Source organism: Dendropsophus ebraccatus, chromosome 10 (assembly GCF_027789765.1).
Source record: "Dendropsophus ebraccatus isolate aDenEbr1 chromosome 10, aDenEbr1.pat, whole genome shotgun sequence".
In the NCBI taxonomy this organism is placed as follows: Eukaryota; Metazoa; Chordata; class Amphibia; order Anura; family Hylidae; genus Dendropsophus; species Dendropsophus ebraccatus.
The window spans coordinates 18336977-18361492 of NC_091463.1; the positions used below are offsets into that span (position 1 = coordinate 18336977).

The following is a 24516-nucleotide window of genomic DNA, read 5'->3' on the forward strand; positions in this document are numbered from 1 at the left end:
GAAGAGTTTCAAACCCCACCCAATCTAGAGATGAGAGGGGGAAAAGTGGCCATGTTTTTGTAGCACTGGTTAACCCCTTTTTTCCTGGAGCTGGTGCATCCAGGTTGGAATCTTGACCTGAACAAAGACTTCAGCAATTAAGTCTATGTTCGGGTCAAAACACCAACTTAAAATTTTATTTTATTTTTTTTTAAAGTTAGCCAGAAAAGCACCTCTAAAACGTGTGAGGGCACACTTAGGTATACGCACTTGCCCAGAGACTCAAGGAAAGCAAAGACTGTAGGAACACAGCTGCACACTACACTTGCCTCCTAGTCTTAGAAGTTGTGCTTCTGAGATGGGAAGTCACACCCGCATTCAGTAGCCAAGACCTTGTTCACACATTTTCATTTCGTTAAGAGCAATTACTATAATAAAAAGTGATGCATTCACATTGCATTTTACTGCATGTGAACACAGCCTTAGCTGTGGATTCACTTTCCAATTTAAAAGGAAACCATCACCATAAAAATGCTACCCAAGCTATTGCCATCATGTTAGAGCAGAAAGAGCTGAATGATATTTATGGGGAAGAATTTAGTATCTCATAACTTACTGATTGAAATCTATGATGTTTCCATGCTGAAGAGTCCAGTCCATTGAGTGACACCACCCACTGGACTCATTATAGAAGGAGGAGGGATTTTCATCAAGTTACAAGGAAAAAAAAAAAAAAAAATTATAAATAGTGGTACCTTGGTTTAAGAGCTCAGTTTTTCAAAATTATGACTTGGTTTAAGAGCATTGCTTTGGTTTAAGAGCTCCATGTTCTGGGTGGGAGCGTGAGTGGAGGAGGGGCATGGTCTGCATAGCGGGGTCTACAGCACTGTACTCTGACCCAGGAAGTCTCCCTCACCTTCCAAATCATAGCAGATCCACTTCAGGCTGGGGCTTACATCAGGGGACAGGACTGTGGAGGTAATCTCTCCATAGCTGTAACCCCTCTCTCCCCAGACAGAGTGCTGCTATACTGTGCCCACATCTGTCCTGCTCATTCCTTCATGCTCCCTGCAGTCTGTCAGCTCTTGTGTTTCCCATCCTCTCCATTACTGTACAGTAGTTTATGATATCACACATTCTGCTGTTTCATCTGTTCTACATGTAATTCAGAAAAATAAATCATTATTTTTGGTGTGGAACCAATTGTCTGCACTTCTATGATTTCTTATGGGAAAATTTGCTTTGGTTTAAGAGCAGATTTGGATTACAAGCACGGTCCCGGAACGAATAATGCTGGTAATCCAAGGCACCACTGTATTATATATAAAAGAGAGCTCTTTGTGGGAAGAGACTTAGTATATCCATCTGCTGCATTCTTACTGCTCTATAACATGATATAGCATTGTCTTGGTGACAGGTTCCCTTTAACATAGAATCTAGATGTAAATCTATTTAAAAAAAAAAAAAAAAAAAAAAAAAAAACACACAACATGCACACAGATTCAGATCAGTCTCCTCTTTATTAAGTGCATGGTGATGCAAAACAAGACAACAGGAATGGAACAGCATAAGGAACTCTAGAAACCAGCTAGTGTCACATGGCGGTATGGAAATGTCAGAACGGTTACACATGTTCACACTGAGGTAGCAGACATGTTAAAGGGGCTGATCAGGATTAGAAAGCATAGCTTCCTCCGCAGCGCCACACATGTCCTCAGGTTGTGTGTGGTATTACAGCTCAGCTTTATTCACATCAATGCAAGCGAGCAATAATACCACAACCAGACTGAAGACAAGAGTGGTGCCATTTCTGGAGGTAAGCAGCCATTTTTCTTTCTAACCCCGGACAACACTTTAAAAGGGGGAGGCCAGTTACACACTAGTATCAGACAGCCGAGAAGTGCTTTACACAGAAGGATGAGCTGCTCTATGACAGACAGGAGTTTGGTCTCAGATTAGTTTGCAAATGTAGATTTTACAGCTTCCACAATGCTTTTTGCACTGATTCCGAATGTTTCTAAGAGCTCCGTAGGTTTCCCACTACGAGGTACACCCTTGACGGCAAGGCTCTGGACTATGAAGCCAGGTTCTCCGGCAACAGCTGCAGCCACGGCGTCCCCAATACCACCTGGAATAAGGAGGAGAGGGAGATTGTTATACAAAGCCAGATCACTTAATATAAAAACAACATATTGGAATAAATGCTAGTGACCCCCATCTACAAGCAACATTACACAGAGGATGTAAATCTGAAGCAGAGGGGACCACAGCACATCAGAGATGTCAATCCTAGCCAGGAACGATGGACCAAGTTACCCTCTATGGATAGGAGCAGGTGACTTTCTAGCAGTTTTTCTGGAATAGGAGATATTGTTTATGTAATGATTTACAAGATGCGTTAGGAATCATAGATGGAAGTTTCTAGAAATCTCAGTGACCACACAGCTGGATATATGAAGTGTACCAGGTGTCGTCTCATCCTAACAGCATCAGCAGTCTGGAACGTTAACTGCTGCAGACAGATCCACTTAGACCCTAGATAGAGAGATCCAGACCTGTCCTCCGTTACGCAAGCATTTGCCCTGAGCATTACCTTCTTTGTAGTGGTCCTCCACGGTGATGATGTGTCCGCCGGTAGCCCTGCCACTTGATATAATGGTTGCTGCGTCCAAAGGTTTAATGGTAAACGGATCGATCACACGAATGTTAATGCCTAGAGAAAACAAACAGGGTCGGTCAGAGGTAAAGTGATGCAATGCTACAGTCAGTATCCTCCTCCACTCCTAGACAGGTAAAACAGGCACAGGTCCAAGGGGGGTAATAGTGATATAAAAGTTCATAAAAATTTAAATTATGCCACGACACATTGAGACTGGTCCGGTCTCTTTATCAAGCGTCTAATACCATAATATAAGGGTGGAACCACCAATGTCAACACTATCATGGAGGATTGAAGAGTTATCCACCCCATGATATTGTAACCAGAGGTGGTTCCACCCTTATACTTTACCTTTGATTATGGTATTAGACACTTGACTTGGACTCGAAACGCGTTGTGTCTGGCACAATTTTAATTAATTTGATGACATTTTATATCAAGACTACCTCTTAGACCTGCGTCTATTTTACCCTCCTTGGGAGTGGAGGAGGATACTGATTGTCTTTAATTCCTGTGGGGGATTAGTCAGGAGTGGCTGCGGTTCATTCACATGTTATCAGTAAGAGTTGTGCCTTACTTTCACCACTTCAGCCCTGTCTGAATTACGCTATAGAGCGCAGTCTCATTTTGTTTCTTGCAATGCTACATTAACACACTAGTAGCTCTACAACCATTAGGGAATGCTGGGACTTGTTGTTTCTCCAACAGCTAATTGCAGAAGAGTATACTAAATTGTACAATACTCAAATACACTAGGAAGAAGACATAAAGTCTATTGTGACGGCTCCCTGAAGACAAATGAAGCTTTGCTGAGGTGATGGGCTTCATCAGTTCTCCTAATCCTCAGTCATAGCACCTACTTGTATTACTGTGCCCTAGCATTAGTACGACAGCATTGTATTGTCTGGCTCCTATAAGTGTATATATAATGTTAAGTGGGCATCATACTGTGTATACCAACTGATCAGACCCAAATGGTCTTGCAATTCTAGGGAAAACAGTGGAATAGCACAACCAACTTTGCTCCATCACTGATGTTTTCTGAGGAACACAACTAGTCAGGAGAGCAGTCATCTCTGCATAGTATCTGTATGGCCAGTCACTTCCAGCAAGTAGGGATATGCTGCAGCGCTCTAGACATTGCAGGTAAGTATTAAGTTTTGTGATGTGTCACCTTGTTTGGCAAGTTCATCTGCTGCCGCCAGGGCCTCATGTAAAGTGACACCAGCACCGATAACCGTGACCCTGTCTGCATCACTTTGACGTACGATCTGTATAGAGAGGACAAAAAGTATTATAGCTTCCAAACAAGGCAGTGACTATGGAAGACAACACAAGGACTCTGGATTTTACCTTGGCTTGACCAATTTCAAACTTTTCTTCTGGAGAGTAGATTATGGCAGTGTCAGGGCGGCTGGTACGAATGAAACAGATACCCTGCAATGTAGATGGACAAGGGTTTACACCATGTAATGGACAGTAACAGATTACTATAGAATACATGACACATAGTAGGTGAGGCTGATAACACTTACTGGAGTATTAGCGGCTAGAGTCACTGCATATTCCGTGGAAACACCATCACTGGGGTAGAAGATTGTACAGGATGGAATGGCACGGAACATGGCAATATCTTCCAAAGCCATCTGAGAGGGACCGTCCTCACCTAGAAGACATACGAAGGTGAAATACAAGTCACTGATCATGCCATGCGAGGAAACACTCCAGGACAGACATTCATGGAACATGAGAATGCAGCCCTACTCCAATACATTTCAATTGTTAGTAATAAACTAACATTTTTACAAGTAAAGTGTTTGTGCACACTATGGATTCCGAGCGGAGAACTTCTAGCGAGGGCATGTGGCAGAATCTGCTTGACGTTCCACTCATCTTATAGTCTCCATTATATGCTCAGGCAGATTCCATTTTGGGTGGACAGCGGGATCTGCCTGAGCAGAGAATGGAGCCTAAGGGACGGATGGAACTTCTAGCGAGGGTCTGCGCCAGAACCCCCAGTGTGCACATACCTAAAGACTATAAAATAGTCTGGTATGGTATAAATCTAATGTTCAGAAAGGTTACAGTGAGCTGCAGCAGTACAAGAGGTGGATAGAAGCAGTACTCACCGATAGAAACTCCACAGTGGGAGCCACAGAGGTTGACATTGGACTGAGAAATGGCCCCCATGCGAATGTGATCATAAGCCCTACTAAGGAAAGCAGCAAAAGTGCTGGCAAAAGCCACTGTGCGGTTGCGGGTAGCACAGCCCATAGCTACACTGACCTGAAAAAGGTAAAGGGGGGGGGGGGGGGGGAGAGAAACACAAGCTGAATACAGGAATAAAATATACAGCTATATAGCTCTTGGGATACTGGCTCTCATTGAGGCAGTGATCATGAGCATTTATAAGGATGCCTTTAAACAGATTTTTTAAGTCAAAGCCAGGAAGGCATTTGAGAAGGAGAAATCTCAGTCATTCCTTTATGACCTGTTCTGTATATAGTCTGTTCCGGACTTTGCTTTAAAAATCTGTCAGATAAACCTCTCTGTAAAGGCAGCCTAAGGGTCCATTTACACAGAAAGATTATCTGCCAAAGAATTGAAGCCAAAGCCAGGAATAGACGAAAAGGAGAAATCTCAGGCTTTCCTTTATGACCTGGTTGTTCCTGGCTTTGGCTTCAAATCTTTCTGTGTAAATGGACCCTTAGTCTCTCCCATGAGTCTCTTCCCTCTGGCATATATAAGTCTCCATACACCCGATAGATCTCCTCAATCACAGAACCAGTTGCTTAGAGTCAGACCACAACAAAGGGTCGAGAATCCCCAAGTACAGCCAGTTTCCTTTTGAAGGAATTTGGGCCTTAGGGTCCATTTACACAGAAAGATTCTGACAGATTATCTGCCAAAGATTTGAAGCCAAATCCAGGAATGGATTTGAAAAGAGGAAAAATCTCAGCCTTTCCTTTATTACTTGATTTCTGCTTATAGTCTGTTTTTGGCTTTGGCTTCAAATCTTTGGCAGATAATCTGTCAGATAATCGTTCTGTGTAAATGGACCCTTAGACAATACACTTGGACTTATGGGTCATACATCGATTTACAGAGTGGCAACCCATAGGTGGAAGTGGAGAGTTAAAGGGGGTTATCCAGCGCTACAAAAACATGGCCACTTTTCCCCCTACTGTTGTCTCCAGTTCAGGTGCAGTTTGCAATTAAGCTCCATTTACTTCAATGGAACTGAGTTTCAAAACCCCACCCAATATGGAGACAACAGTAGGGGGAAGTGGCCATGTTTTTGTAGCGCTGATAACCCCTTTAATCTCCAAAGCATGTGTTGATGTTCACATACCATATCTATGTTGGCCCTGGGCAATTCTCATATCTGACACTTTCTCCTCAGTTTGTAATTCAAGTATCCCACACTTTAATGCAGTGTTTTCCCACTTGTTGCAAAACTACAGCTCCCCATCATGCCCTGACAGCCATGCTGGGAGTTGTAGCTCATGATCAGGTTGTCCCCATATTGTGCCGTTTAAGCAAAAATTTTCTAATCTTGGATAAAACATCGGTCAGGGTGACCTACCATGTTCTGTTCGGCAATGAAGCACTCAATAAAGCGGTCGGGATGCTCATTCTTGAAGATCTCGGAGAAAGTGGAGTTCTTGGTGTCACCATCAAGGGCGACAACTCTGCTGTTGGCGTGGCCGAGTTTGGCAAGAGCCAGGCCATATGCTTTACGTGTCGCAATCTGCAATAAATGGTATTTAAAAATTGACAAGACATTCGATAGATGACTGGTACAGATTAATCTGTGTTCACAATAATTGCCGATTCTCTTACCTTATCACCCACTTTGTAGCTTGGTGGGGTCGGCATCTTAATATCAGCAATGCTGACCTCTGGGGCGTCCCTTACTGGGGCTGCAGGGGTCAGGGTCTTGTTGGTCTGGATCTGGCCCTGGATCTCACTAATGATCGACTCCACCTTGTCCTTTGGCATCGGCTTTCCATGCCAGTTATCTTGATTTTCAACACCTAGAAAACACAAAATTATATAAAAGTTAGGCTTTATCTAGCCGGTAACGCTTCTTCCAGATCCTTACAGGGACTTAATGTCTCAAAGAGACTGCAAGTAGGTTTTATGCTTCTGAATTGCAAGGACCCTCCTAGTCCTCTCCATTATCTGCATGTGCTCAGAAGTTGTCCTCAATATTCATGAGCACCAGCTCCCTCTGCACCTGCCCCAAGCCACTGATTGGCAGGGATCTGCCCAGAGTTTTTGCGCACATCTGTGTCTATACACATTGCATAGGCACAGCTATTAAACAGCAGCCAAAAAGGGCAGAGGGAGCGGCGCGGCATGAAGTCCATTTTCTACATATCAGGAGAACGGCTAAAAAACCAAGTAATAATTTGTTCTGTTCAGCATTTGTAACTCGTTTATGATGCCCTCATTTAAGGTAGAATAAACCTAGTGACAAATTTCCTTTAAAACCACCAAACTGGTGTATAAAGTTTTATAAACCATGCAAGGCCCCATGGGAAGTTTATGCAAAGTAGCTTTCATAGAAAGAAAAGTGTTTGCTCCTCACCGCCTCCTACAGGAGCCGCCGCTTCTTACCAGTAATGCCTTTTCCTTTGTAGGTTTTCGCAATGATGGCAGTAGGTTTATCCTTCACGTTGGCAGCCTGCCATAGGGCACAGCACAGCTCCTCCACATCATGGCCATCTACAATATAGGTGTTCCACCTGCAGATGTATCAGACAACCGTTACTACAGAAGGGCAGACTATGATACAGTATTGTGATGGTGTACAGGAAGGGGGTTGGTTACCCGAAGGCTTCACATCTCTTCCTGTAGATGTCCGTCTGATGCTGGAGAGGAGCCGCCTCGCTCTGCCCCAGGCGATTGACATCAAATATGGCCACCAGGTTATCCAGCTTGTAATGAGACGCGAAGGCCATGGCTTCCCACACAGCACCTTCTGAGGACTCTCCGTCACCCAGCAGACAGTACACCCGGTAACTGAGGAAGTAACAACAGTAAGGAGAGATCGGGCTGGGATTTCCTTTGGCCAACATGTCCTCCTTCACATAATTCTTACCTGGCTTTGTCAAAGTACTTCCCAGTGTAAGCCATGCCGCAGGACGCCCCCAGGCCTTGTCCCAGTGAGCCGGTGGCCACATCCACAAAAGGCAGTTTCTGGTGAGAAGCAAGAAGTCATTTACATGGAAAACCAGATGTAGGTTCTAGACAAGCCACTGGGTGGGTATACATGACATTTAAAGGGTATCACTACTGTGCCATCCCCAGACCACAACAGATACCAGAAGATTTCGTTGTCACAAATATGTCCCATGCGAGTTCCATATACGGAACTCACCCAGCTCAGGAAATGGCAACCCGACCCTCCGGCATCAGCTGTAATCTGCTAATATCATGCAACTGGCACAAAAGCTTCTGTGACCAATTCATTCCATTTCTCTGAACAGGATAGCCTTAGCGGGATGTGCATGGAGTTCTGCACTCCCCTCTATAGCGATAAGACTAGAGATGAGCGAACCTGGAGCACGCTCGAGTCCATCCGAACCCCAACTTTCGACATTTGATTAGTGGTGGCTGCTGAAGTTGGAGAAGTTTTTGTCAGAGTTTTTATTTTTCCACCTACAGGGCTGGTCAGGTATCATTTTTTGTGTTATAATCTCTAGTTTTTTTTTTATCACATTTGTGCAAATGAGAATTTTAAATGGCCATTAATTTTCTTCTGATTGACAATGTGACAAAATCCTTAACTTTTTTTTCGTTCACGCTGTTCAGTGTGGGAATACTGTACTAGATTGAACAATCATGCATGATACGCCGTACTAGGTTTACCTTTAAGAGTTTTATTTTGAAAATGGCTTAAACTTATTGGTGGAGGGGCTATGTCAGGTTTAAAAAAAAACTTTTTTGTGACTCTTGTCTCCAGTACAGCTGTGGTTTGCGAATTAAGCTTAAATTCACTAAAATGGAGTCAGAACTCCCAACAATATACGTATCCCCCAACCATCAGCTGACTGGTCTCCTAGGGTTATCAAGCTGAAACAGCGGCTATAATGCTGAGGTTCTAATTCTGCTATTAACATTTCACACTTAAAGCCCAGATGAAAGCTGTGAAGCTTAACGTCTATGTAGGTGGATGAAGACACAATATACAACATGGGGGAGATTTATCAAACATGGTGTAAAGCGAAACTCACTCCGTTCCCCTAGCAACCAATCAGATTCCACTTTTCATTCCTCACAGATTCTTTGGAAACTGAAAGGTGGAATCTGATTGGTTCACTTTACACCATGTTTGATAAGTCTCGAGAAACTACAAATCCCAGCATGCCCTGGCTGCCAGCATGCAAATGATAACAGCTCAGTGTTACGTGGCTGCATGATACGTAATGCAGCCAATGCCGGAATAGGATGGGACTACAGGCCACAGATATGGATGGGGAGTTTTCCAGCATTCCCCAGAGTATTTCTTCTGACTGGGAGACTCACAGGACTTAGTTTACCCTATGGACATCAATGGAGTTTATTCTAGTCATTCATAGAGCAGTATATATGCCTGCGGGTACACACCGGTGTAGGATGGCCTTCGAGGTCACTGTCAATCTTCCTCAGGTTGAGCAGCTCAGATTCCTTGATGTAACCGGCTTCTGCCCACGCGGCATACAAGATGGGCGCAGCATGACCCTGTTATAAGAAACATGAGGATTATATTCACCAATATTATCTATTAGAGCATGGAGGTTCCAGCATCCTCTAAATTGTTTATACAGGCACTACAGCGCTGTCCCATACAGGTAGGGCCAGGCTGCAGTACCAGGCACATCCATGCTTGTGTGTACAGGGCCCAATGCACCAGAGCCCCTTCACTCTTTTTGGCTAGGGGTCCCGGCCAAGTAATTTAGTCACTTATGTAGAATACAACCAACCCTACGGCAAGATGGATAACAGGGTCATTGCTAAAGATGCCAGGATAAGGAATGACTAGTTGATGAGCGAGGAACTTCCACCAGTCATAAGGACGGTCCCAGTAAATAAAAGGAGACGCAGCATGTAACCTCATCCAACCCTCTATTCACCGTCTATGGGACTTCAGACCACGGCCAAGAGACGATCTCTGCTGAATATTGCATATGAAGTGAATGGAGCGGTGCCTGAGCATTGGTGCTGCCATTGCATCCACTCAGGGGGCAAATGACCCCCATTACTGTGAGCAGTGGTCAGACCTCCACTGATATAGCTATTGATAGGGGGCACATTACCGGGTTATCCACCTAAAATGGTCTAAAAAAAATAAAATAAAAAATCTCAGTTTGGGTGTGGGGTATTGCAGCTCAGTTGCATAAAAGTGAATGGAACTGAATTGTAATACCACATACAACCTGAGGACAGGGGTGGCGCTGTTTTTGTAAGAAAGTGTCTGTTTTTCCTAATCCTGGATGACCCCTTTATACCCATGCTTCTGAAACTAGCTAGACATCTGACCCCCCCCCCCCCCCCCCCAGAAGCTGGCATGGCCGTCTTTACCTTTGACAGAACAAAGCGGTCGTTGTTACAGTTGCCAGGGTCAGCCGCGTCATATTTCATGGTGTTAAAGAAGAGAACGGACAGGATTTCAGCAGCGCTGCAGCAGGATGTGGGATGCCTGTCACAAGGATAGGACATGACACAGTTAGCGGGACTATAGACCATGTCCAATACAGATGAGGGTTATGGAGGAACATTGATTAGACTGATGGACGTCCTGTGATGGTCATGTAGATGCGACCAGTCACAAGTTCATCATGCTGTAAGGAGAGTCTAATACAGGGTGGTCAAGCTGTGGAACTACTACTCCCATCATGCCTGCTAAAGATTTGGCCATCCAGACATGATGGGAATTGTAGTTCTGCAACAGCTACAGGGCTGCACACCTGGAATAGACTTTCTATTTCACAGCATGATCAAAGTTAAAGGGGGATTCTGGGGAAATTTTTTTTACTTTTCCCCCTACTCACAAGAAAGGGGAAGAGTAGGAGATCTGACCCCTGAACCCCCCGGCGATCTCCATTTCAGGTCCAGCGGCTCTATTCATTCCTATGGAGGGACAGAAAGAGGAGAGTATACTGGAGGAGCACTGTACTCTGCTTGTTCCGTCACTCCATAGGAATGAATAGAGCCACAGATCGCATGCCAACCTGGGGCCGACAGGACCCGAAACTGAGATCGCCAGGGGGTACAGGGGATGGAACCCCCGCAATCTCCTACTTTTTTCTTCCTGGAATACACCAGATTGGACTCGTCAGGGCATGATGGGAGTTGTAGTTCTGCAAAAGCAACAGGTTGGAGAATACAAGGAACACCAGAGCAATGCTTGAGCAGGTGTAAGTGTTACAGAATCATGCTCCGCCCTCCCCTCAGGCCCTTCACTGTCAGCTTTGTTTGAAGTCTCCCTTTAACTCCCAGGGACCCCATCACCACCGGCTCTGACTCCTAGATTTCACATGTAATAAGGCCACCACCATGTAATAAGGCCGCCACTACCACCACCACCATGTAATAAGGCCGCCACCACGTAATAAGGCCGACACCACCACCATCACGTAATAAGGCCGCCACCACATAATAAGGCCGCCACCGCGTAATAAGGCCGCCACCGCGTAATAAGGCCGCCACCGCGTAATAAGGCCGCCACCGCGTAATAAGGCCGCCACCACCACCACGTAATAAGGCCGCCACCGCGTAATAAGGCCGCCACCACCACCACGTAATAAGGCCGCCACCACCACCACGTAATAAGGCCGCCACCACCACCACGTAATAAGGCCGCCACCACCACCACCCAATAAGGCCGCCACCACCACCATGTAATAAGGCCGCCACCAAATGACGACAATTCTTTGGACAAACAGCCATGAAATTCCAATGCTGCAATTTCCAAACCTTCAAAACCCAAGGACGGAGGATAATATTTAACTCCATCCTGACCGGAGTGCAATGACCCCTCGGAGGAAAGTTCTGCATGTATCTACTGGTTATCCTAATCAGCTAATAAGCCCCCAGGGCAATAGGCAGCAAGGTTACACCCCCAGCGGGATCATCTTTCTCCAGCCTATTATAGTAAGATTAGGATAACGGACGGACGGGGAGCATGTGATGGAGAATCAGTAGCCAAGTGCAGGGCTGCTATGTACTGTAAGTCCCCAAAATCATCCAGTAAGTGTCAGATCATTGTGCTAGACAATCCTGTGGCAAAACTACAACTCCCAGCATGCCCTGCCCTTGTAGTTTTGCCAGTGTTTCAATGCATTATTAGTTATTATTAGTACAATGAGAAGGGCCCCAATGAGCAATGAAGGAGTAGCAGCCCTGCAGAGCCTGGGCCCTCCCATACACCGCAATCCGCCTCAGACCGGGGCCGCCGCACGTGCAGCCGGGCTCCGGGACAGGCGGCGACCACCACCACGTGCGCACAGGGGACTATAACCCGCCCACGTGGTGCAGGGGTCTCCAGCGGGCACCACGTGTAGGGAGGACCCCCGGCTCCCAGCACATAGGGGCCCCCGATATTAGAGGGACGCTCACCCAGAGTTGGAGGCGCAGGTTGCCCGGATGGAGTGGATCCTGAGGCGGTTGGCGCCATCCCTCAGGGCCTGCAGCTCCTTGTCCTCCGGCTTCTGATAGGTGTCCATGCTGAGGAGGATGATGCGGCTTCTCCTACAACCTGTGCAGCGCTCACGGCTCAGACCACGGGGCCGGGCTTATAGGGAGGACCTCCCCCCCTGTGGAGGAAATGAGCTCACCCGAGGGGAGGGGCAAGGGGCGTGTTCTCTCCCCATCACCCCACACACCCCCTGTCCTCCTCTGTATACTGGACTACACAGCTGTATACATGAGGAGCCATCAGATACAGTCCTGTGTGATGTATACTGAATAATGGTGTGTTATATACAGCCCTGTGTGATGTATACTGAATAATGGTGTGTTATATACAGCCCTGTGTGATGTATACTGAATAATGGTGTGTTATATACAGCCCTGTGTGATGTATACTGAATAATTCTATAATATACAGCCCTGTGTGATGGATATAGAATAATTCTATAATATACAGCCCTGTGTGATGTATATTGAATAATTCTATAATATACAGCCCTGTGTGATGGATATAGAATAATTCTATAATATACAGCCCTGTGTGATGGATATAGAGTAATTCTATTATATACAGCCCTGTGTGATGGATACAGAATAATGATGTGTAATATACAGCCCTGTATCATGGATATAGAATAATGATGTGTTATATACAGCCCTGTGTGATAGATATAGAATAATGATGTGTTATATACAGCCCTGTGTGATAGATATAGAATAATGATGTGTTATATACGCATCATTATTAGATATACAGCACACAGGGCTGTATATAACACATCATTATTCTATGTACATCACACAGGGCTGTATATATAGTGATTATACGCTGTATACAGGGCCTCTCCTGGCTCATCACCCAGTAGACAGGTGTCTTGGCACCTCCTGTTATACACGGAGCCTGTTAGATACTAGAACTGGTCGCTCCTGTAAAACAAGATGAGGATGAGGACATGTTGGCACAGGACGGCAGGAGTGTGTACGGTGTTAGGAGTATCTCTTGCCCATTCATGTCTGATAGTGCCAGCAGGGAACGTGCTGCTGCTGCCGCTGCACATATTATATTTCATTTATAGCATGCCAAAGCTGTCACTATGTGCGGGGAGTGCCTGGCATAGTTGGCAGCACTTGCTGGGCATTCCTGCACTTACAGCTGAGACCTTTGGCCGGTATCCACTGGTGTCTTCCATGACACACACTGCGCTGATAGAGCCGCCAGCCATGCTGGGCTGCTGAGGGTCGGTGTAGTAATATAAGTGTGCAAAGCGTATTACACAAATGGCCAGAGACATCAACTAAGATATATATATATATATATATATATATATATATATATATATATATATATATTCCTTCAGGTTTTATTTTGTGCTAGAATTAAAATAAAAGTTTTCCCCATCATTCAGCTCTCAATACCCGTAATGTGAGAACAGAATGTCAGGCTGGATTCACACAGCGTGTTTGCAGTCTGTTTAATGGATCAGTTGTTAAAGTTACTTTAAGGGTACAAACACACACACCGTATACGCTGCGTATTTACTGCTGCGATACGCAGCAGATACGCAGCAGATTAGATCTATATAACTGAACACAGCATCAAATCTGCTGCGTATCTGCTGCATATATAGTGTGTGTGTTTGTACCCTTAGCGTACAGAAAAACCCGGTCAGCCATGTTTTTGTGTACGCTAAAAAAAAGGATCCATTTTTAAATGGATCTAAAGGTATGCACCCAGTTGCATCCATTTTTCTCCAATACGTTAAAGGGAACCTGTCACCCCCCGTGCCGGGGTGACAGGCTCCCGACCCCCCGTTAGAGCCCCCTATACTTACCTAATCCCGCCGGGTCCAGCTTCTGGATTCGGTCGGGTCCCGGAGATCTCAGCCGCTGCAGCCCGGCGCGCGCTGACAGATGAGTCCAACGCTCATAGAGAATGACGGAGCGCTGGACTCTCCTGTCATTCTCTATGGGTGTTGGACTCATCTCTCAGCGCGCGCGCCGGGCTGCAGCGGCTGAGATCTTCGGGACCCGACCGAATCCAGAAGCGGGACCCGGCGGGATCAGGTAAGTATAGGGGTCTCTAACGGGGGGTCGGGAGCCTGTCACCCCGGTACGGGGGGGTGACAGGTTCCCTTTAAGCAGACTGCAAAAACGCAACGTGAACCTATTCTTTTTTAAATTAGTTGGTAAGGCTGGGTTCACACTAAGTTTTTGCAGTCCATTTAATGTATATCTTTTATGCGAAAAACTAATGCAAATTGACTTCCATTGACTTCCATTATAAAAAAGAAATCTCAAAATGGATTTATTTTTTATTTTTTTAGCGTACACAAAAATGTGGTTGACCTGTACACCTGTACATGTTGACGTTTTTCTGTAACCATTTAAAAAGGGATCCCTTAAACGCTCTGCAAAAGTGCACTTGAACCTGTGAACCTAGCCGTATATATTTAAAAAAAAATTACAAATAAGCATTCAGACTCTTATGACACTTGATATTTAGCTCTGGCTCCTCCCATTCCTCTTGATAATCTCTGAGTTGTTTCTGCAGCTTGATCGGAGTCACCTGTGGTAAATTCAGCTGATTGCACAGGATTAGGAGAGACACGCCCCCGTCTATGGAAAGGTCCTACAGTTTACAATGTCTTTCAGAGCAAACACCAAGCCATGAGGAGGTAAGAACTGCCTGTAGAGCTCAGAGACAGGATTGTGTGGAGGAGGGAAGAGCTGCCTGTAGAGCTCAGAGACAGGACTGTGTGGAAGAGGAAAGAACTGCCTGTAGAACCTAGAGACATGATTGTGTGGAAGAGGAAAGAACTGCCTGTAGAGCTCAGAGACAGGATTGTGTGGAAGAGGAAAGAACTGCCTGTAGAGCTCAGAGACAGGATTGTGCGGAGGAGGAAAGAGCTGCCTTTAAAACTCAGAGACAGGATTGTGTGGAGGAGGAAAGAACTGCCTGTAGAGCTCAGAGACAGCACTGTGTGGAGGAGGAAAGAACTGCCTGTAGAGCTCAGAGACAGGACTGTGTGGAGGAGGAAAGAGCTGCCTGTAGAGCTCAGAGACAGGACTGTGTGGAGGAGGAAAGAACTGCATGTAGAGCTCAGAGACAGGATTGTGTGGAGGAGGAAATAACTGCCTGTAGAGCTCAGAGACAGGATTGTGCCAAGGAGGAAAGAGCTGCCTGTAGAGCTCAGAGACAGGATTGTGTGGAGGAGGAAAGAGCTGCCTGTAGAACCTAGAGACATGATTGTGTGGAAGAGGAAAGAACTGCCTGTAGAGCTCAGAGACAGGATTGTGTGGAAGAGGAAAGAACTGCCTGTAGAGCTCAGAGACAGGATTGTGCGGAGGAGGAAAGAGCTGCCTTTAAAACTCAGAGACAGGATTGTGTGGAGGAGGAAAGAACTGCCTGTAGAGCTCAGAGACAGCACTGTGTGGAGGAGGAAAGAACTGCCTGTAGAGCTCAGAGACAGCACTGTGTGGAGGAGGAAAGAGCTGCCTGTAGAGCTCAGAGACAGGACTGTGTGGAGGAGGAAAGAACTGCATGTAGAGCTCAGAGACAGGATTGTGTGGAGGAGGAAATAACTGCCTGTAGAGCTCAGAGACAGGATTGTGCCAAGGAGGAAAGAGCTGCCTGTAGAGCTCAGAGACAGGATTGTGTGGAGGAGGAAAGAGCTGCCTGTAGAGCTCAGAGACAGGATTGTGTGGTGGAGGAAAGAGCTGCCTGTAGAGCTTAGAGACAGAACTGTCTGGAGGAGGAAAGAACTGCCTGTAGAGCTCAGAGACAGCACTGTGTGGAGGAGGAGAGAACCGCCTGTAGAGCTCAGAGACAGCACTGTGTGGAGGAGGAAAGAGCTGCCTGTAGAGCTCAGAGACAGGATTGTATGGAGGAGGAAAGAGCTGCCTGTAGAGCTCAGGCACAGGATTGTGTGGAGGAGGAAAGAACTGCATGTAGAGCTCAGAGACAGGATTGTGTGGAGGAGGAAATAACTGCCTGTAGAGCTCAGAGACAGGATTGTGCCAAGGAGGAAAGAGCTGCCTGTAGAGCTCAGAGACAGGATTGTGTGGTGGAGGAAAGAGCTGCCTGTAGAGCTTAGAGACAGAACTGTCTGGAGGAGGAAAGAACTGCCTGTAGAGCTCAGAGACAGGATTGTGTGGAGGAGGAGAGAACCGCCTGTAGAGCTCAGAGAGGATTGTGTGGAGGAGAAAATAACTGCCTGTAACCTGACATGTGCAGGAGTTATGGTGAGTGTTTTAGACCTTATTCATACTTGTGTTGTTTGGCGGCAGTGTTCTCTGCCGGCAGTGCCTGCTGGGTTATGGGGGGGCCCTTGGGGATTGGTCCTGTAGTAGTGGGGTTGCAGGGCCGTTCTATGGCCTCCCTTCCTTGTTTGTGCACGCATTGCAGGGTTGGCGGTCGCTGACTGACACGGTGGTGAGTTAGTGTAGGGACCCATGTGAACCAGGAGACCGGCAAGTGGTACATGGGGCAATATGGTTTGATCAAATTATATAACAACATCCTGGCGTTGGTTTTTAAATGTAGCCAAGTGGCATTAGTATCAGCCATAGGTGTGAGGTGCAGCGCTCCTTTTTCTCCCAGTCTGTATTTTACATTTCTCTCTTTTCTCAGTGTGTTCACTTCTCCTGGTAAGAACCACATGACACCCGCAATCAGCAGGAGACACCTGGGCACACATAACCAGTCCCTCCTATTTTTCCCATTCTATCTGCAGGAGTAATGGTGAGTGTTTTAGACCTTATTCATACTTGTGTTGTTTGGCGGCAGCCTTCTCTGCCGGCGGTGCCTGCTGGGTTTATGGGGGGCCCCTGGGGATTGGTCCTGTAGCAGTGGGGTTGCAGGGCCGTTCCTTTTTCTCCCAGTCCGTAGTATATCACATGTGTGGTCCACTCAGCCAGTCAGCGGCTGAGGCGGGACCCCGCTACAGCTGTTGTCTGGCTGAGCGGACAGCACATGTCACGTTCCGGGTCCCCACCAGGAAGCCAGCAGGGTCTAGAGCGGCGGTACGCGGCCACCAGCGCTGGAGTGGGGAGGTAAGAACACATTATTTCTTTTATCCTACTCCTCCCCAGCACTTGTTAAAATAATCGATTTGCCTGGACTTCTCCTTTAAGGACTATGCCACTGATGGAAGGGTGTAACCACTGATCCAAGAAGTGGCACTCTCATCCACTCAGTTTTTCTAAGTGCCCATTATAGTCAGTGGGCTTGGTGGTCCAGTACACTAAAATAATAGATAACCAAAGTATTTTTTCCTGAATTCAGTTTTATTTCAGCAGCCAAAAAAATGTTTCGATACACGAGCTTACGTGACAATAGATCTACAAATATCACCATTTACACCACTAATTTATAACGCTGGTTAGTTCATGCTGAAGAGAAATTTACTAAATTTAGATGCATTTTTCATTTGTTCTATATTGTTCAATATAGTATAGCATAAGGCCTCATTCACACAGCCATATTATAGATCAATATCACTGATCCGTAATACGACAATTATGTCATACAGAGGCACATAGGGGATTTGTATGAAGCTGGACTCACACAGGCAGTTTTTGGTGCAACTGTTGATGCAAAATAAAAAAAAAATAAAAAAAAAAATATATATATATATATATGTATAAATTCAGGAATCTTTTCTCCTCTCATTGCATCTAAGGGGAGTATACAGTGTCTCACAGATGCATCATATAATGGTTCATGAACCCATATGAACCCTATTTGTTGCTTCATGGGGTCTGGCACACAGCAGCACCATGACCAGCAGGGGAGTATGCAGTGTCCCCTAAACTCACACCATATGTTGACACCAACCCATGGCGAACCTATTTTTTTATGTACTGGGTCCATGGACACCGCAGTGCAGCCTTTATACTTGAAATCTAATGTGCCGGAGGATCTTTTCAATGTCAGTCTCAGACTGAATAGTACTCTGTGCAGTTTGTTCTATTCATGCTCTCGCTATGGTGTATCATTTAGTGTCTAAATAATACCTAAAAACTGCATGTATGATTCCAGCCTTAAAACGTTTCCCCTCTCCTTGCTTCTAAGATAAGTATACAGTGTCCCCTGGAGGCACCATATGTTGACATTGACCCATACAGACCCTATTTGTTGCTGCACAGGGTCCATGCAAACAGCATTGTGAACTTATTGCATGAAATGTAGCCTGCTGGAGGATCTCTTCAGTGGTGGTCTAAGACTGAATAAGACCCTGCGACGTACCTTCTACAGTCATACAGTGTACACATAACACTGTCCAGTCACGCTGCAACCTGTGCAGCTGTCTTTGCATAGTATTGAACAAAAACTGTGGCATCTGGGATGCAAGCTCTGGGTACATTGACCATAAGACCCCCTAGTGTCCCCTATAGTATTAACAGGTGACGCATCCTGTCTGATAAGCCGGGACTGGGTCTCTTGTCCTAAATGCTGTGACAAGATTTTCACACAATTCAACAATTGTGCAGCTATATCCTAGAAAAATGATGCATCAGCATAACCCTTCAAATAAGGGTATAAATAACCATGCACCTATCTAATCCTGTACACTATGCAATAATACACACAAAGCAACACTGATATAACTACACAGGACAAGGCCATACATGCAGATCTATAAGAGGCTATAGGGTCTGCAGGTTGTGATCAGCTCCCTCCCTCAGATACATGGCATTTACAAATCATATTAATAACCTATATATGTATATAATGCCCCCAAAGTAAATCATGCAAACATTTTGAGAGCTTGTTGATATCCTTGCATCATTGTACAAGCAATTCAGTGCAATAATATTCTATACAAACTACATTTTTTTTTATATATTTTCTTTAAACCCATAGGGGGCTGATAATTTCAGTATGTCTCAATAGCCTTTGTCACCCCATTATGGGACAAAAACATCAAAATAATCTGATTGTGGAATAGTAACCAAAAAAATCATAGAATAATAGTAGTTGATCAGCAGTAAATATAAGTGCTTGAGTTGTCTTCCTTAGTCTTATTGTTATATGGCTTTAATTACAGCTCCATGAAGGGGTTTTTCCAGGAAAATCTAATACTTCACAACATATCTCCTTGTGCGATAAAACAATAAAAGTTGGCATACTAACCTTCCCGGTCTCCTGCCACTGCCAGATCTTCTCATTCCCACTTTACTCCTGTTCAATCACCTTCCAATGAGATTCCGATTCCTGCTCAGTCAGCCAAAGAGCTGAGTGAGTAGTGTGTACAAGAGGAAAATCAGAAGCTGGAAGAACAGGACCGCAGCAGGGAACTGAAGATCTGACAATAGTGGGGGAACAGGGAAGGTAAGTATGTCAGCAGGATAGGGATGAACATCTGATCACTTTGGGACAGACTGCTTGGAACCCAATCCAACATGAGAACGGAGGTCATTTGTCCCTATCAGTTGTGATTGGAGCACTGTCTATGGGATAGAAATATTTCAGAGTTTTGGACTCGGCAGTGTGCTTGCTTGGTGGCCATTGACCTCTGTTCTTATAATCTGTGAGGGTCCCAACAATCAGATCACCACTGATCAGCTAGTTATCCCCTATCCTGGAAAACCCCTTCAGGAGGATGACAGTGGACGACAGCTCAGGGACATATTTACTCCCCAGTATTTTTGTGACAGACTTATTCTGTCACCTGTCAATTGCTATGTGTCTCTTGTTCTGGTAGTTTCTCTCCTTTGGTAGGTTCTACATTGAGGGTGTTGTCTTCTGGACTGCGGGGGAGGCGATGTCTCTTCACAAGTTCAGCAGCATATATGTCCTTAAGATTGTCAATGATTCTTCTTTGTGGTGCAGGTCTTGGTGGTGAGGAAAGAAGGTCATACAGGCTGCTCACAACGTGCTCCTTCTCTTCTTCTGGACCTGGTCTGTTCACACTTATTGGACGCTTTCCATAAGCCATTCGTCCTTCGCTCCCTCCAAAATTTTCTTCTTCCCTTTTGTGAGCCAGAAACCTTTTGTTCAAGCCCAACTCCTCCAATGTTGGCCATCGATCCTGCTCTCCTGAGTCAAAATCTGAAAATGTTGGGTAAAATTAGCTTGATTTATCACATGTGAGTTGATTACTGAACATATTATATGGCTTAAAGGTCCCCAAACTTTTTGGTGCTTGTGAGCCCCTTTACATTAAAGTAATGGTTGGAGCCACATTAAACTCAGAAATGGAGGAGAAACTATACATTTGCAAAAATTTTGGATGAAAATTTGACACTATTATTGAAACCCCCCCCTCCCCTCCCCAATTGGAATTTTTTTTCCAGTATATATGGTCATAACCATAGGTTACTTCTGACTAAAGTTGATCGAACCTCGGGAAATCCTAGGTTCGATCGAACGCGAACATTCACGAACCTGCCGCATTTTATTTCCGATGCCTTCCCGGTCTGTTGGGAAGGAGGAGAGTGCCCGGGTACCGCCTGGAATTCCGGGATTCAGCCTAGGTAATAGGCTGAATCCTGGAATTCCAGGCGGTACCCGAGCAGTCTCCTCCTTCCCACGGACCGGGAAGGCATCGGAAATAAAATGCGGCAGGTTCGTGAATGTTCGCGTTCGATCGAACCTAGGATTTCCCAAGGTTCGATCAACTCTACCCCTTACCCCAGACCCCCTCCATTAGTTAAAAAAAATGGTGCTAAAAAGGCTTTTTACTTCCGACTTCAGTGAGTGCCGTGTCATCCTAAGCCTGGACACACTGGAAGCTTCTCTTGACCATAACAGTTGATCACCAAGGGTTCCTGGAGCCAAGTCATAGTGGTCTACTAATCTACTAACCACCCTCTGTTCAGGAGATACATGGGCATACCAACAAAGCAATATGCCATTGTATACCTTGGCATACCGATGTCGCATCCTTTGAGTCCAATGGGCCAAACATAATTGAGTCCTGTAAAAAATTGTATACCAAACATAGTCACTGGTAGACCACATCGCGTCCATTGAGCTCAAGGGACCTGCCACAGGTACATTGTATACAACAGAATACCGTGCTGTTGGTGGAACCAATGATGGATAGTTATTGATGCTTTACCTGGGTACTGAGGTTCTTCATCCCTTTCTTGCAGTACCAATCGCTCTGAAATTGGCAGAGAATTCCCCAAAACATTGGTCCCATGTGAGGAATCCATTCCACTGAAGATGACCAGCAGCAGTACGGAGCCCAACATCGCCAAAGTCCTCATGTTGGAATATCTGTAAAAGAGATTATTAGACCATTAACATAACGTTGGCCGTTCACACCATTAACGTCAGGCTAATCAACTTAGGTATAAAAGATATCATTTACATGGCAAGTAGGATCGTCCGTTTTATCTGATATTTATGCAGCGTCCATGACCGTGGAATTTATACCTCAGCCGATGGCGCTCAAGAAACTTTGAGAAGTCACAACGAAGTTCAATCTGACAAGACATATAAGCTTGGAAGCCAGTGACAGTGAAAGTTCTAGTGAGGGGAAGGCGGCCAAATGAATTGTCTGCTATGACAGTAAATGAAACTGGTGATCTGATAATGTGGCAGCTCCCGGGGATATGTCTCCAGCACGGACAGAAATGGATGTCTTGCTGCTCATTCAGCTTGAGTAATAAGATGTGAATCTCCCATTCCGTTCTCATGCTTGTAGCTTGTATTTAAATCAAATCGTTTTCGGATGAGAGGGTTTCCTCACGACACTGAGAGGCGCGAGATATTTAATGGGGGGAGTGTAAAGTTTGGCTGTGAGTGGAGAAAGATATGAGACCTGGCTGACAACCGGACAATAATCTCACCTGACACAAGTCGCCGGGTACATGCAGGTTAAGTAGACACCTCATCTGGATTCCCATAACTCATCACTCCCCTTCACCTGAATATCACCTAACCAATGTATCCTGAAAGCAGAGGTGATCAACAGCGCTACGCCTCACTCCTCTCACCTTACTTCTCCTTCATCCCGGTGTAACAGGCCAGAGTATACCCCCAGCCCAGACTATACCCGGTGTTAAATTGGCCTAGCCTAGATTATACCCCCAGGGTATATTTTGGCCTAGGCTAGATTATACTCCAGGGTATATTTTGGCCTAGTCCAATTCATACCCCCTATGGCCATTTTATACCCCCATAAAATCGGCAGCAGTGAGTGATATACACAAGAATTACTTAATTTTTCATCATTTTATTGGGGATTGCTGAGTTTAGTGAGAAGCTACTGATGGAAATCTTAAAAATCTAAACACATAGGGGGGAGATTTATCAAACATGGTGTAAAGTGAAACTGGCTCAGTTGCCCCTAGCAACCAATCAGATTCCACCTTTCATTTTCCAAAGAGTCTGTGAGGAATGAAAGGTGGAATCTGATTGGTTGCTAGGGGCAACTGAGCCAGTTTCACTTTACACCATGTTTGATAAATCTCCCCCATAGGGGACATTTATCATTGTGTTTGCATAATTTTTGGGGGCTAATAAGGAGATTTTGTGCACTTCATAAATATCTGTGCAAGACTTATTAAGGGTTTTGTGCAATTTCAATATCAGTTTCAAATGCCTGCACCCTTTTTCAATGTTTGCAAGGAGGGGGCGGGGGGTGGTGGTTGTTCTATTAACCAGTTTTCATTAGATTTATAAAGTGCAAATTTTCATTTTTTGGGGGCAAAATCCACCCCTAGCCTAGCTTTTTAGCCAAGCTGTTTTAGGCTGGGTTTAGGCTCTGTTTTTGGAGTCCTCTTTTTTTTTTTTTTTTCTCATCCGTTTTTTGAAAAGTGGATGAAAAAAGGGAAGTGCTTGCGTGCCTCCGTTTTGATGAGTTTTTCCATTAACTTCCATGTAAGCACTGTACTGTATATCCCAACAAGAGGAAGCAGCTGTGTGTCCGAGTATGATTAAAACAAAAAAACTAATAAAAAATGTGCACTTTTCAACAAATTAGAGATAAAGTAAGAAAACCAGGCTATTTTACACCCCCTGGTATAGAATATATCCCCAAGGTATACTCTGGCCTAGGCTATTTTATACCCCGGGATATACTCTGGCCTAGGCCAAACTATACCCGGGTATAATCTAGACAGGGTTAATCTGGCCTGCTACACGGGTCTACCACAAGATTACAGGGGTATAGTGCTGAAGATTATTTTTTTTTATTCTGTGCAAGTCCTGGCCCCAACAAAGTAACATATATACATGTATTATATAGACAACAGGGGAGGCATACTCTTGCAAAATGTAACTGTGTTAGGACCAGGGCTTGAGCAGCCCTGCAGTTTCCTACACAGCCACTGGTGGCAGCAAAGGGGCCAAGTGCCCTTTTACTGTTGCCACTCAATGTAAAAATGTACACATATTACATATATATATATACATTTTCTTTATTAAAATTACACTACAAAACAATCAGATGGACAGAGCACGGAAATGGGGAATAAAATGTGCTCAGCACTAAGACCCCAACAATTCTTAATTTTTTAAATATATAACACCTATATCCCCACCAACAAAAATACACATGCTCAAATGCAAATAATTCCATTTAATATTGTGGACAAGGTAAACCCCACATCATACCCCAATGCTCGTTTTGCCTCCATGGCTTTCTTGACCTCCCGAAGAAGCCGCAGAGGCGAAACTTGAATCAGGGTCCAAGGTGGGGTCGCCCTTGTTCACAATATTACATGGTTTGGCCAGCAATTAGAGGATCTTTTTTATTTCCCTTTCTTTTGTTCCATCATAATGTGTTATTAGGCTATTCATTTATATTAGTCTGTGGTACATAGGTTATATTGGCAGTTTGCTATATCTGTTCTATATTTATTGTATGCACTTTATATATACTCAGTACTATGTATATACTATGTACTCATACTTCCTGGCCTGACACTTATGTATTACAACTGTATACTGTGTGGATATATAAGACCCCACACCTGTAAATTCTGTTGTTTTTTTATGTTTTAATTGTGTTTTATGTGGACAGAGCTATTAATAAAGATTGAATTACAGTGGTGCCTTGGATTACGAGCATAATTCGTTTCAGGACCGCGCTTGTATTCCAAATCACTCCCATAACAAATTATTGAAATGCAGACAATTGGTTCCACACCCCAAAAATAATGATTTTTAATTGTGAACAACATGTAAAACAGATGAAACAAACAATGAGAAACAGCAGAATATGTGATATTATAAGTTACTGTAC

At 44.9% G+C, this 24516-nt stretch overlaps 1 protein-coding gene and 1 long non-coding RNA gene across 4 annotated transcripts in view; one reads left to right on the top strand and one right to left on the bottom strand.

Moving 5' to 3' along the window:
- LOC138802604 (uncharacterized) overlaps window positions 1–22584 on the top strand; it is a 110936-nt gene extending 88352 nt beyond the window's left edge. For 2 of the 3 annotated variants that reach the window (XR_011364785.1, XR_011364783.1), the window contains exons 2-5: window positions 14868–14991; window positions 16947–17057; window positions 20151–20407; window positions 21416–22584. This is a non-coding gene — a long non-coding RNA (uncharacterized lncRNA). Of the gene's footprint in view, window positions 1–12140; window positions 12599–14867; window positions 14992–16946; window positions 17058–20150; window positions 20408–21415 lie in introns of those variants that run through there. The other variant, XR_011364784.1, reaches the window with a different exon arrangement.
- Window positions 1481–12438, bottom strand: TKTL1 (transketolase like 1). Its single transcript, XM_069986087.1, has 14 exons — window positions 12245–12438; window positions 10208–10325; window positions 9254–9367; window positions 7746–7843; window positions 7475–7666; window positions 7262–7389; window positions 6482–6675; window positions 6225–6389; window positions 4768–4924; window positions 4174–4304; window positions 3992–4075; window positions 3813–3909; window positions 2573–2692; window positions 1481–2107 (listed from the first exon to the last, which is right to left on the bottom strand). The coding sequence occupies exons 1-14, from the start codon at window positions 12349–12351 to the stop codon at window positions 1935–1937; spliced, it is 1878 nt and encodes a 625-aa protein (XP_069842188.1). The 5' UTR covers window positions 12352–12438; the 3' UTR covers window positions 1481–1934.
- Window positions 22585–24516: the final 1932 nt, after the last annotated feature.

What these genes read in the sequence shown, in the direction of transcription:
- TKTL1 (XM_069986087.1), bottom strand. Translation starts at nt 12,351, where the DNA reads ATGGACACCTATCAGAAGCCGGAGGACAAGGAGCTGCAGGCCCTGAGG. An exon ending in TCATTGCCGAACAGAACATG is followed by an intron (nt 4,925 to 6,224) that starts GTAGGTCACCCT and finishes TACCTTTTTCAG; the next exon opens with GTCAGTGTAGCTATGGGCTG. An exon ending in GGAGGACCACTACAAAGAAG is followed by an intron (nt 2,108 to 2,572) that starts GTAATGCTCAGG and finishes TCCTTATTCCAG; the next exon opens with GTGGTATTGGGGACGCCGTG.